The 14,894-nt window shown below is 44.5% G+C and overlaps 1 protein-coding gene across 1 annotated transcript in view; it reads right to left on the minus strand.

Moving 5' to 3' along the window:
- Window positions 1-14,894, minus strand: part of LOC125483813 (probable G-protein coupled receptor 139) — a 140,698-nt gene that overhangs the window by 79,250 nt on the left and 46,554 nt on the right. The window contains 1 exon segment of the mRNA XM_048600508.1: window positions 1,174-1,182. Within this exon segment, the coding sequence (XP_048456465.1) occupies window positions 1,174-1,182 (9 nt within the window).

Genomic DNA, 14,894 nt, shown 5'->3' on the forward strand with positions numbered 1-14,894 from the left:
GTTTTCTAGTATCAGTCATAAAGACTTAGAGTAGGAGCAAATTACTGCAGAATGCTACTGAAAACAAAGTGCTGGAGATCATAACAGGTCAGTCAGCATCCATTGAGCGAAAGCAAACCAATGGATCAGTCTAGATAACTCTTCAACAGAGCTGGATTTCTGATGAAGTGTCTAGGCCCGAAACGTCAGCTTTCCAGCTCCTCTGATGCTGCTTGGTCCGCTGTATTCATCCAGCTCTACGCCTTGTTATCTCTGTGGAGGAGGAGGTGGGCTGCAGTTCGAGGGGTTGGTGTGCTGAGGGAGAAAGGATGTTGATAGTTCAGATCAAGTCCCAGAGGGAACAATCTCTTCTGGACTTAATGTTGAGTTCAACACCATCAAATCCTGAAGCCATTCCTTCCCTTTCTTTTAGCTTTGCTTGATACAGTTTCTGTCACCCATTCTTCCCTCCACCCCCGTGGGACTGTCTGTTCTTTCCAGTTTGGCAGTTAGATACTCCATCGTTCCACATTCTCACACTCTGATCACTTAATCTGAACTATTAAAATTTTCAAATAATCATTTTCCACAGTCAGAGCATTTCTCCCTGTGCAGTCAAAGGCTCATGATTTTTCCAAGCCCAAAAGAGTCATTCTCTTAGATATTGATTTGTTGTTTATTTCAAGTCTGTACATTACTCCCATCGAATACCTGTGAAAAGAAATGACAATGTGAGGATCACAAGCAGCAAGCCACAGAAATGAACAAATGACAATTGGAGTTTTTTTTGGTGAAACATTCTTTCCTCCTGTTTCCCCAAATATGCGAACAAAATCAAACTAATAGAAGTCAAAATCAGGAAATGGTTCCCCAGAAAGCTCCGTCTCCAAGGTTACCCATGTGCAGATATGGCCAGGGAAGAGAGGCTGAGATGCGGTGATCACCTTCTCCTTGGGCCCACACGTTCTGATCTACAATTTGCTGAATGAACCAGGACCAAGAGTGGATCCAGGAAACAATCCTCTGACTTACCCAGCTTCCTTCCTCCACACTTTGTACCTTTCTAGACTCAGCGGAGTTCAACAATTTCAGCAATGAAACACTGTCCCCATTTTGTTTCTTTTCCTTTGCTTGTTTCATTTGTTTCTTTCAGTCAGCAGCACATCTGCTCCGAGGACATCTTTTCTAAGGGACTAACGTTCACTCGAGGCCTATTCAACACTTGATATTCCCCAGATCTGATGAAAGCTTACAGTCCTGAAACAGTCACTCTGTCTTCCCTCTCTCTCTCTCTCTCTCTCTCTCTCTCTCTCTCTCGCTGCACACTTGCTTCCTGGTGTACTGAGTGGTTTCCAGCAACATCTGTCTTTGAATATTTAGATTTGGAAACAAGTAACTCAATATTGAAGTTTGCAGTTGATAACAAGCTGTGCATCTAAACTGAGGAAGAATGTAACATGACAAAAGACAACATTGCAAAACTCACACTCGGCAGTTAAATGACAAATGATTCAAACAGTGATAATAGATCAGGATGCACTTTCATGGGAGGATTACAACCATTACCCACTTCTTGCAGCAGAAACAATTACCAACAAATTTATGATAATCTGACATCATAGACACCTACCCTCTCGATTGTCTGCTCCAATCAGAATGCCAAATTTATGCTCTTTCTTGTCCATTCACAGGATGTGCGGGATGGTATTGCCCATCCCTAATTGGTGAGAGGGACAGCTAAAAGTGGGTCTGAAGTCATATGTAGCCCAAACCACGTAAGAACAGTAGATTTCCTTTCATGAATCCGATGGGTTTTACACAATTTCAAATTTCACCACCTGCAGAGGTGGAAATTGAACTCATGATCCCAGAACACTAACCTGGGGCTTTGGATTATGAGCACAGTGACATTATCACTATGCTGCAACCTCCCCCAAATGATCTGGCTAAGGACTGTGCACTGTTATTTTTAAAGTTGCCTGTGTGTAAGATTCAGGAGACTTGCAACGTGCATTAGCCACAGGATTCAACAGTTTCAAACAAACAGCAATAGACTTTACATCGTAGGTAATCTTGGATAGAGGAATTATTAAAGCTAAATATCTAAAGGAAGTCTTTTTAGATGTAATACATGATTTCATGACAGTAAGAATCTTGATTTAATTCCAATTTTTCCAGAAGCTATGTATCAGGGCCACAATGTACTAACAATAAAAGATATGTCTGCCAGTGACCGTAGCAATGCAATTGGATACTAGGGAAAAACAGGGAACATGTCAATAAACTCTAAGTTCAATTGTACATATATTTAAAATATTACAATGTTCATTAATTCAGTACAAAAAAAAATTTAAACTTACATAGCTTTATATCAGATATATTTGTCCAAAGTGTTTTATGATAAGGACTAATCTAGAACATCCTTACAAAAATCAATTGTTAGAATTTGATAACATAAAATAGCTACAAACAATAGATTTTACAGGCATACAGATATACAGCACAGAAACAGACCCTTCTGTCCAACTCATCCATGCCGACCGGTTATCCTAAATAAACCTAATCCCATTTGCCAGCATTTGGCCAATATCCCTCTAAACCGTTCCTATTCCTTTACCCATTCAGATGCCTTTTTTTTAACCAGCCTCCACCACCTCCTCTGGCAGTTCGTTCCATACACGCACCACCCTCTGCATGAAAAAGTTGCAGCTTAGGTCCCCTTTAAATCTTTCCCCTCTCACCTTAAACCTATGCCCTCTAGTTTTGAACTCCCCCACCCCGGGGAAAAGACTTTGTCTATTTACCCTATCCATGCCCCTCATGATTTTATCAACCTCTAAGCTCACCGCTCAGTCTCCGACACTCCAGGGAAAATAGCCCCAGCCGGTTCAGATTCTCACCATATCTAAACCGTCCATCCTTGGCAGCATCCTTGTAAACCTTTTCTGAACCCTTTCAAGTTTCACAACAGAATTAGCATGCAGTGTTCCAAAAGTGACCTAACCAACGTCCTGTACAGCTTCAAAATGATCTCCCAACTCATATACTCAATGCACTGACCAATAAAGGCAAGTATACCGAATGCCTTCTTCACTATCCTATCTACCTGCAACTCCACTTTCAAGGAAATATGAACCTGCACAACAAGCTCTGTTTGTTCGGCAACGCTCCCCAGGAACTTACCATTAAGTGTACAAGTCCTGCTCTGATTTGCCTTTCCAAACTGCAGCACCTCACATTTATGCGAATTAAACCCCATCTGCCATTCTTCAGTCCATTGGCCCATCTGATCAACGTCTCATTGTACTCTGAAGTAACCATCTTCACTGTTCACTACACCTCCAATTTTAGTGTCATCTGCAAACTTACTAACCATACCTCCTAGGTCCACATCCAAATCATTTAAGTAACCATAATAATAATAATCTTTAGCAATAAATTTAATTGAGATTTATGTTCAAAACCAAATTAAGGGAAGAGATTCAACTGTTTATTGTTCCATTATCAGGGATAATTATGCACAAAAATAAAGACAATTAAGCTAAATTAAATAGTTTGCCAGCCAAAGCATGACAAAATTCTGTTAGGACATGGAAAGGGGAGGTCTTGAACTTCTGTTGAAGGAAAAAAGTCTCTGCTGCTTCCCTCCCTTCCACCTGAACATTGACGAAACTGCCCCTAACATTTCCATTTGCACAAGCCCTCAGTTTCCCTCCTATCTCCTCTCATTCTTCCTCAAATCTTACCATGTACATGAGACCCACCGTCTGCTCCATCAACACTGATCTCACTACATTGCTGATCATCAAACTCTCCACGTGTACTGATAGTATCAATAGTTGTCTCTCTTCAGGTTCTGTCACTCTTCTCTTCAAAAGCTGCCATTAATCACCAGAGGACAACTGTGAAATGTCCTCCCATGGTCCAGCCGGTAACAGTGTGCTGAGAACTGGTTCTGGTGCACTGGGGATGCTGACAGGGTGATATCCACAACAGATTTCCACAAACTGCTCCACTTCGCTCTCCATCCCTAGTCACCAGACTCCACTACGTAAGTTTTGCTGACCACCATCTAGCCCGAAGGTATCCAAATGTGCTTCTACCTGCAGGCTAGACCAAAGCCTTTGTGTGTCTCGAGAGTCTGTTGCCTCTTAGAACACATTTCCCAGTCATGCACAGTTCATCTTGTACAGCCATGTCCACCCTCAATGGGCAATTTTCCAGGTTTCCAGCTCAGAATCCCCATCTGATGGCATCCAATTCTGGATCTTTGTCTGACTCTCTGTCAATCTTTCTCATTGTCATTGTTCTGGGTGCACGAACTACGTCAAACAGCACCAATGATTCAGCTTCCTTCTCCAGTGAAGATCTGTGTGTTTGACCCTCCCTCTGTCATGGGGACAGCGGGTCAGTGATGTTCATCTTTCCAGAAATGTAAGCCACTTTGTCCCAAGACTCCCAGAGTCTCCAAACACCATCTTTCAATTCTGGCACAAGGTTCAGATCTGGGAGAGTGAATTATTCCTAATGACTTGTGGTCTGTCTCTAATTAAAATTCAATACTGAACAAGTCTACATGGAATCTTTCACATGCCACAAATTCTGGTTACTCTTTGTCTAATTGAGAATCTCTCTTCTCTACATCTGACAGAGATCTGCTCTCACAGAAATAATCTTGCATTTACGCCAGCGCTGCTCCTAATCTGATCGGACAGGCATCTGCTCTGACGTGCAATACACCAGGAATAGTCATTCACCTGAGATACCAGCTGTTCCTGGAGTCCGTTGAATTACTGTATGGACCTGGTGCTGCATTGATACCAAACAGCAAAACTTGAATCAGTGAAGTCCACAATGAGGGACAAATGTTATGACTGTCCAAGAATGAAGAGGAAGCTCCAGCTGCTGCTGGCCGTGTTTTAAGTTAAATTTGGGGAAAACGACACCTGTTGACAATTCTTAAAGATTTATCCAGATTGCAATGTGGGTGATGTTACCTCCCTCCCGCTGCATTCCCCTGTTGCTGATTAAAACATAGTCTGACAGCACCATTTGGTTGAGGCACGACCATACAAGGCTCGAGCTCGCTGTTGCTCCTTCAGGCTTGATGATGTCAGTTGTGGCCTTTGGTGAACCACAGCAATCAGGCTGGACCAGTCAGGTTCGAGTGGGGCAAGTGGATGCAGTGGCACAGCTCACCCTGCGCCACTGTTTGGCAGCTTCTGGAACAGACAGATATGCTGGTAGGTAGAGGGAGGAGAGAAATAAAGAGAGGTGGGTGGAAGCTCATGTGGAACATAAACACTGACAGGGACTAATTGAGCCGATACACATGGCCCTGTGCTGCGGGATCAATAGAACTGAGGCAGGTATTTACTGAGAATCCACCTGCAGTGAAAAAGAAAGAACATGATTTCATATCCAGGATAAAGTAGCTGTGCTCCATCAGCTGTTGGTCGTGATTTCAGTGGGAATGCATAATCCCAGGATCAAGGAACACCAGCTTCACTGGAACCAAAGTGGTAAGTGCGGCAAGTCCAGTGAAAAGTAACCCTCTGACTCTGCCACTTCACCCATTGTCAGAATGAACATGGCCAAGTCCTAGATGTGATTTCCAGCAGCAATAACAGCAGAATCCAACACCTGGAGTCACTTGTGAACTCACTAATGTGTGAGCAGGGCAGATGAATGACTGAATCCCTTCCAACACTTGGGCAAGTGAATGGCTTCTCCCCAGTGGTAAACCCGTTAGTGTCTCTGCAGCATGTATGGATCACTGAAACCTTTTCCACACTGACAGCAGGTGAAAAGCCTTTTCCCAATATGAACAGGATAATGCAACAGAAAGTGGCATGACTAACTGAATCCCTTCTCACTCACAGAGCAGGTGAGCAGTCTCTCCCCACTGTGAACATGATAGTGTAACAGCAGGTGGCCTGACTAACTCAATTCCTTCTGACACTTGGAGCAGGTGAACGGTCTCTCCCCAGTGTGAACAAGCTGACGTGTCAGTAGGGCAGATGAATGAACGAAACCCTTCCCACATGTACAGGAGGCGAATGGCCTCTCTCCATTGTGAAACACCGTGTGGACCTGGAGGAACACAGCAGGCCAGGCAGCATCAGACAAGTAGGAAAGTTGACGTTTCCTCCAGCTCCACACAGTGTTATCTCTGACTCCAGCATCTGCAGTTCTTATTATCTCTGAGCTACTTACTACTTGCTGTGCAGGACACAAACACGTGAAAATCTTCATCCTGGCGCCCACCCTAAACATATATGCAGATATAATTGAATTCTACATCTGTGTCATATACAATGCATTATTTTTAACTTACTGCCCCTCAAATCCTGACCATCTCTGATAGAAATCCTATAATCATGATCATGAGGAATGAGGCAATCCTTTTAACCAGGGAAATAAATGTGTGATGCTGAGAGAGCAAATAATGACAGTAAATTTAAGAGTGACATACCTGAAGTGACCGCTGCAGAGTACACTCCTTCCCTGGATTCAAGTCCACTCACTTTAATTGCTGCAAGTAGAACAGTGTCTTTCTCTGTCTCGCTCTGTCGCTCTCTCCCAGGATGGGAAAAGAAATGGGAAGAGCGAGATATTGTTTTGCTCGCAGATGTTGCAGTGAGAAACTTTCACTGAACCTCATCGGAAAACTTCCGTATTGTGACGTCACACAATAGAGGGTGGGGCCTGCCTGAAGCAGCCAATAGGAATCGCTAGGTTCGGCGGTGACGTTCACGGTTTCCAAGCAGGCGGTCAGAAGCGCGGACACTGTAGGCCCGCCCCCACCCATTGTTCCCTTTCCCCACCTCGAGCCAAGATTTCCAGGGCAAGCAGCTGCAGACTCGAGCCAGAGTTTGTGGGAACCACACCCATCCGGGCAGGTGGGAAGTATTCCATCACACTCCTACCTTCTGCCTTTTAGATGATGGGGAGTCGGGAGTGAGTTAGTTACTGTTGTATTCCTAGCCTCTGACCTCTTATTATGGCTGCTGTAGTTGAATGGCGAATCCAGTTGGGTTTCTTGTCAATAGAACTCCCGCGGATATTAACACGAGCGAATTCACTGATGCTAACCACATTCAATACTAAAGGTTGGTGGTTAGATTGTCCCTTGTTGGAGAATGTCATTGCCTGGCATTTGTGCAGCGTGAATGTTACTCGACACTTGATATTGACCTGGTCTTGTTACATTTGAACACAAACTGCTTCAGTACATGAGAAGTCACAAATTATGGTCATCATTGTGCAATCATTAGTGAACAACCCCACTTCCGACCTTATAATGGAGGGAAAGTCATTGACGAGACAACTGAAGATGATTAGACGACTAACCTTCAACAATGACAACCATCTTCCTCTGTGCCAGTATGACTTCAATAAGCAAAGAACACTCCCCCACTTTCCATTGATTCCAGTTATTCTCGGGATGTTTGATACCAAACTCAATCAAATGCAATCTTGATGTCAAGGGCTGTCACTGTCACCCCACTTCTGGAATTCAGCTCTTTCGTCCATGGTTGAACCAAGGCTGTAACGTGGTCAGGAACTGACCAGCCCTAATGGAATCCAAACTGAGCATCAGTAAACATATTATTGCTAAACAAGCGTTGCTTATGAGCACTGTTGATGACATGTTCCATTAATATGGTGATGATCAAGAGGCAGACTGATGAGGTAATAATGGGCAACATTGGATTTGTCCTGTTTTATATGCGATGGGCATACCTGGGCAATGATTCACATTGTTGTGTAGATGCCAGTGTTGTAACTGCACTGCAACAGATTGGCCTGGGGAGTAGCAAATTCTGGAGCACAAGCCTGCAGTACTATTGCCAGAATCTTGTGAGGACGGGATCCACTGCCTCCAGCCATTTCATGATATCACGTGGAGTGAATTGAATTGGCTGAAAACTGACATTTGTAATGCTGGGGAAACTGATATGTATCGCCCACTCAGCACTTTTGGGTGGAGGTTGTTGTGCATGGTTTAGGCATAACATTTGCACTAATGTGCTGTTCTCCATCATCAAAGATGGGGATATTTGTTGAGCCTTCTCCTCCAGTAAGTTGTCCAATTGTCTACCACCATTCACAATTAGATGTGGCTGGACTGCACATCCTAGATCTGTCCTGTTTTTCATCAAATTTGCTGCTTGTGCTGTTTAGCATGGAAGTAGCCCTCTTTGGTGACTTCAACAGGTTGACATCTCATTTTTCACTTCAGCTGACAAAGGGGCAATGCTCCAAATGGTTGTGATCTCAAATAAACCAGTTGGACTATAACCTGGTGTCATCTGACTTCTGACCCGAGTCCAACCCCGGCAACTCCACATCATCTCATTTTTAGCTATTCATGCTGCAGTTCTTGACATGCCCTCCTGAATTCTCAATTGAACCAGTTTTGATTCTCTGGCTTGATGGTAATCGGCAAGTTGGGGATTATGCCAGGCCATGATTTTGCAAATTTTGTTAGAGCACGATTCTACTGCTGTTGATGGAAGGAAAGAGTGAACCTCCTACCTGTAGGCCCTATATGCAAGAAGCTACATGCAATGACAAGACAAGAGTTTACAATGATGTAGGATCACAATTGCAGCAAGGGGAGTTTAAGAGATAGCTTGACATAGCGGTAGGGAAGGAAGCAGCAGAGGTAGCTGATCAGATTGTCTCATTCTTAGTCACAAAGAAATTTCATGAGATCATCAAAATTGTTGCAGGTGAGGATAGAGGAAGTAGGTAAGATGGAGAGCCCTTCAAAAGAAACTAATATCTGAGATATTGAAATTAATATCAATTAATATTGATTGTCATGAATTTAAGTGAAAGCTATTCGATACTGTGTTTTTCTTTTATCCCCAAAAGATAACCAGACTCATGGTCTTTCCAAACATCATCGGAAACAGACCCCAGAATATATGATTAACCAGTCCTGATGAACCAGAAAATACTTGTTCACAATCTGTGCAGATGGACAGTCTCTATCCAATGTGAATGTGTGCACATTCAATGATGTGATCATTTTCGAAACCAAGTCCTCCAGATAGACAATTTTATTAATATTTCAACTGCTCAAGATCAATGCTCATTCCATGGTGGGAATAAGAGAGAAACAAAATCCTTCAACTGTGTTTATTGGTGAATTCACTGGTGTTTCAGCAGGCTGAATGACTGAGTGAATCCCTTCCCACACACAAAGCAAGTGAATGGTTTCTTTCCAGTGTGAACTCGCTGGTGTATCTGCAGGTTGAGTGAATGTGTGAATGCCTTCCGACACACAGAGCAAGTGAATGGTTTCCCCCCAGTGTGAACCCGCTGGTGTCTCAGCAGTTTATATGACTCTGTGAATCCATTCCCACACATGATGCAAGTGAATGGTCTCTCCCCAGTGTGAACACGCTGTTGTCTGCGGGATGACCGAGTGAATCCCATCCACACTTGGAGCATGTAAATGGTTTCTCCCCAGTGTGAACTCGCTGGTGTGTTTGCAGGTTGTATGACTGATTGAATCGCTTCCCACATTGGGAGCAGCTGGGCGGTTTCTCCCCAGTATGAACTCGGTGGTGTGTCAGCAGGCTGTATGACTGAGTGAATCCTTTTGCGCATTCAGAACAGGTGAACAGCTTCTACTTGTTGTTACTGCGTTGGTGAATTTCCAGTTGGGATGGGGAAAGAGTTCCCTTCAGGCAGTCCACATTTTTCCAGAGTCTCTCCCTCGTGCGACTGTGCTGGTGTTTCTACATTTTCGATAAATGCTTGCAGACTGTTACAGATACAATGTAGGCGCGTTTCTGCCCAGTGTGAATGCTACTGTTTCCTCTTCAAATTCCTTTGATAAACAGGTTCCGATAAACAGAATGACTGTCAAAGCTGGGTGTGGTTTCATCTGAATCCTTTAATGACAAATTAACCTTTCAAACAGGAGATAAAAACAGCTGAGAGAGAAAGAAAACAGAATAACACACACAGGTTGTGAAATTGAGAGAAATTCACCTGACCATTCATGGAGCCAATACTTGGGGAGAAAAACTATGATCTAAACTGTTGGATTATCATTAAAACCTAACATTAAAGCCAATCAGTATTTGCACAAACTATAAATGGGAGGCGGAGCTGGGTGATAAAGTACTGAAGGAAGCATTATATGGACCTACAACTCAACTGTTCCCATTTTCTCCCCAAACGCTTTGATTCCTAAGAACAAGTGCAGAAGCAAAAATATTGTAAATCTGAAGTAAAACAGAAAATGTTGAAACACTCATCAGGTTAAGCAGCATCTGAATCGTTCTTTTGATATATTACTGACCTAGACCTTAGGCCATATGGTCTGCAATTCTCTCCATATACCTCACTGACTCTCTCTCCTTTTCAAGATTGTCCTTCAAGCTTACATCTTTAAAAAGCTCGTGTTCATTGGCTTTATGTTCCTCAGTGATGAGGGTGGTGACATAATATAACAAAGAACAAAGAAAATTACAGTACAGGAACAGGCCCTTCCGCCCTTCAAGCCTGCACTGACATGCTGCCCATCACAACTAATACCCCCTACCATTCCAGGGACCATATCCCTCTATTCCCAGAGATAGTTGGAACTGCCGATGCTGGAGAATCTGAGATAACAAGGTGTAGAGCTGGATGAACACACCAGGCCAGGCAGCATCAGAGGGCAGGAAAGCTGACGTTTCGGGTCGAGACCCTTCTTCAGAAAATGAAGAAAGGGTCTCTCTTCCCATCCTATTCATATATACGTCAAGACACCCTTTAAAAGTCACTGTAGTATGTGCTTCCACTACATCCCCATGCAGCGAGTTCCAGGCACCCTCCAACCTCTCTGTATTAAAAAAAAACTTGCCTCATACATCACCTTGCCCCTTGCACTTTTAACCCATGACCCCGGTATCTGACTCTTCCACCCTGGGAAAAAAATTTCTGACTGTCCACTCTGTCCATGCTCTTCATAATCCTGTAGACCTCAATCATGTCACCCCTCAACCTCCATCGTTCCAGTGAGAACAACCCATGTTTCTCCAACCTCTCCTCAAAGCTAATACCCTCCATACCAGGCAACATCCTGGTAAATCTTTTCTGTACCCTCTCCAAGGCCACCACATTCTTCTGGTAGTGTGGTAACCAGAATTTCAAATGCAGCCTAACTAAGGTTCTATAAAGCTGCGACATCATCTGCCAATTTTTAAACTCAACCAATGAAAGCAATCATGCCATATGCCTTGTTGACTACCTTTTCCACCTGCGTTGTCACTTTCAGTGACCTGTGTACTTGTACACCCAGATCCCTCTGCCTTTCAGTACTCTTAAGGGTTCTGCCATTTACTGTATATTTTCCATCTGCATTAGAACTTCCAAAAAGCATTACCTCACATTTTTTCTGGATTAAACTCCAACTGCGATCTCTCTGCCCAAGTCACCAACTGATCTATATCCTGCTGTATCCTTTGACGGTCCTCATCGCTATCCACAATTCCACGAACCTTTGTGTCATTGGCAAACTTACTAAACAGACCAGTTATATTCTCCTTCAAATCCTTTATGTATATTACAAATAGCAAAGGTCCCAACACTGATCCCTGAGGAATACCACTAGTCACTACCCTCCATTCAGAAACACACCCTTCCACTGCTACCCTCTGTCTTCTATGACCGAGCCAGTTTTGTTATCCATCTTGCAAGCTCACCTCTGACCCTGTGCGACTTTACCTTCTGTATCAGCCTGCCATGAGGGACCTTGTCAAAGGCCTTACTGAAGTCCATATAGACAACATCTATTGCCCTCCCCACATTGATCATCTTCGTCACTTCATCATAAAAACTCAACCAAGTTAGTGATACACAACCTCCCCTTCACAAAACCATGTTCCCTCTCGCTAGTACGCCCACTGATTTCCAGGTGGGAGTAAATCCTGTCTCGAAGAATTCTCTCCAATATTTTCCCTACCACTGATGTAAGGCTCACCGGCCTGTAATTTGCTGGATTATCCCTGCCACATTTCTTAAACAAATGAACAACACTGGATATTCTCCAATCCGCTGGGACCTCCAATCTTTTCAGAAGATTGAGGGGGGATCTTATGGAAACATATAAAATTATGAAGGGAATAGATAAGATAGAAGTAGAGAGGATGTTTCCACTGGCAGGTGAAGGTAGGACACGAGGGCATAGCCTCAAGATTAGAGGGAGCAGATTTAGGACTGAATTGAGAAGAAACTTCTTCACCCAGAGGGTTGTTAATCTATGGAATTCCTTTCCCAGTGAAGTAGTTGACGCTACTTTAGTAAACGTTTTTAAAGATAAGGTAGATATTTTTTTGAACAATAAAGGAATTAAGGGATACGGTGAGAACGCGGGTAAGTGGATCTGAGTCCATGAAAAGATCAGCCATGGTCTTATTGAATGGCGGAGCAGGCTCGAAGGGCCGGAAGGCCTACTCTTGCTCCTAATTCTTATGTTCTTATGTACCCAGTGAGGATACAAAGATTTCCTTCAAGGCCCCAGCCATTTCCTCCCTTGCCTCTCTCAGTATTCTGGGGTATATCCCATCAGGCCCTGGGGACTTATCTCCATTAATGTTTTTCAAGACCCTCAATACCTCCTCCCTTTTGATCTCAACATGACCCAAACTATCTACACATCTTTTCCCACTCTCATCATTTCCCCGGTTTCCTCCCAAAGTCTAAAGATGTGCAGGGTAGGTGAATTGGCCGCACTAAATTGCCCATCGTGTCCAGGGATGTTAAGTTTAGGTCGGTTAGACATTGGCAATGCAGGGCTCGGGCAATGGGCCTGGGTGATATGCTCCTCGGACGGGCGGTGTGGACTTGTTAGGCCAAATGACCTGTTTCCACATTGTCCACATTGCATGATGCTGTCTGACCCGCAGTGATCCCCAACATTTGTTGTTTTCAGTACAGACTCCAGCGTCTGCATTAATTCGTTGCTACAGCATGTGTAGGCCATGCGGCCCTACATGGCGATTGCACTGTTCACTATGCTGTTCCGGTTTTATCTCCACAGCCTTTCACCCCTTCAGCCCTCGGAGACATATCTAACTCTTTCTAGAAAATATTCAAAGTTCTGGGCTCAGCCGCTTCCTGTTGCAACGAATTCCACAGGTTCCTCACTTTCTGGGTGAAAAGAAAATTCCTTTTCTCTGGAAAAATGGTTCCCTTCTGCTCCTTTTTCTGTATGTATGTCCCTGATTATCTTTACACTACATTCGCGATTACTAATGCCCCATTCACACCTCATCCAAACACTTCTTTTGTCTCTGTACTTCTCCATCACCCTCTTGATTTCGCAACATGAAACCTTTTGTCGGTGAAGCTCTCCCGCCCTTCACCCGCTCATTCCCTTCGTTCACCGCCCCCCTCCCCGTGCCCTTTGCTCACCGACCTGAAGCATTCAGCCAGTTTCGGAGTCCACAGCAGAGAAAAACGCTCTTCCACCCATCGAATCTGTGCCAGTCAACTACACTCTTCTAACTATTTAAGTGCCATTTCCTGCACTTTACCCAAAGTCTTGTCCGTAATTGTATCACATTTAAACAGAAATTGCTGAAAAAGCTCTGCACGTCTGGCAGCATCCGCAGAGAGAATAGATCTAAGGAATGGAAACTCGACCCGAAAAGTTAACTCTGATTTCTCTTCACAGATGCTGCCAGACCTGCAGAACTTTGTCAACAATTTTTGTTTTGTTTCTGATTTACAGCATCCGCAGTTCTTACTGTGTTTATTTCATGTATCGAAATCTTTCTGGAATGTTCTGACGGTTTCTACCTCTACCAGACTCCCGGCAGTAAGTTTCAGATTCCAACCACATCCCCCCCCCCCTCCCCCCACTCCCCCCCCCCCTCGCCCCCCCCACCTGAGTGAAAAAGATTCCTCACATCTCATCGAAACCTCCTGCCCCTTACCATCAATCTAGGTCCCCAGATACTGATTCCATTACCAAGCAGGAAGATTCGTTCTTGTTTACTCTATTCTCTCATAAATTTATACATCTCAATCATGTCCCCCCTCACTCTACAACAAAAACAGAAGTTGCTGGAAACGGTCTTCAGGTCTGTGAAGAAAAAAAGTCAGAGATAACGTTGCGGGTCCGCTGACCCTTCCTCAGTCTAATCTGCTCTGAAGAAACTAACCCTAGTCTCTGAGGATGGAGTGATTCCCTGCTGATAGATTAGATTCTGTCCTGCTGGGCAGAATGATCTGTCATTATCCCCAGAAACTAAAACGCCTTCCGTGCACCCAAACCAGCGCCAAGACTGACTGCAGTCCCGCATCCACCAGAGACCCCGGAGCCAGCAGCGTGTAACTGGGATTGGGAGAAACGGGAAGAGAGAGGGTTGGTGATATGATCTACACACAGTGACCTACTGTTCACCTACATTACCGGGATACGGGCAGAGTTCTAAACAGTCACCAACTCAACTCAAGTGAAATATTCACGAAGAAAAGGCGGACCAGAGGCTGTTCCTGGTCTGATATACACACCCGACCTATCAGTCACAACCTCAGTCCAACGCATCATCCTCCGACACTTCCGCTGTCTGCAATCCGACCCCACCACCAAAGACATTTTTCCCTCCCCTCCCTTATCTGCTTTCCGGAGGGACCACTCTCTCCGTGACTCCCTTGTCCGCTCCACACTCACCTCCAGCCCCACCACACCCAGCACTTTTCCCTGCAACCGCAGGAAGTGCTATACCTGCCCCCACACCTCCCTCCTCACCCCCATCCCAGGCCCCAAGAAGACTTTCCATATCAAGCAGATGTTCACCTGCACATCTGCTAATGTGGTATACTGCATCCGCTGTACCCGTTGTGGCCTCCTCTACATCGGGAAAACCAAGCGGAGGCTTGGGGGCCGCTTTGCAGAACGC

Source organism: Rhincodon typus, chromosome 8 (assembly GCF_021869965.1).
Source record: "Rhincodon typus isolate 14 chromosome 8, sRhiTyp1.1, whole genome shotgun sequence".
Lineage (NCBI taxonomy): Eukaryota > Metazoa > Chordata > Chondrichthyes > Orectolobiformes > Rhincodontidae > Rhincodon > Rhincodon typus.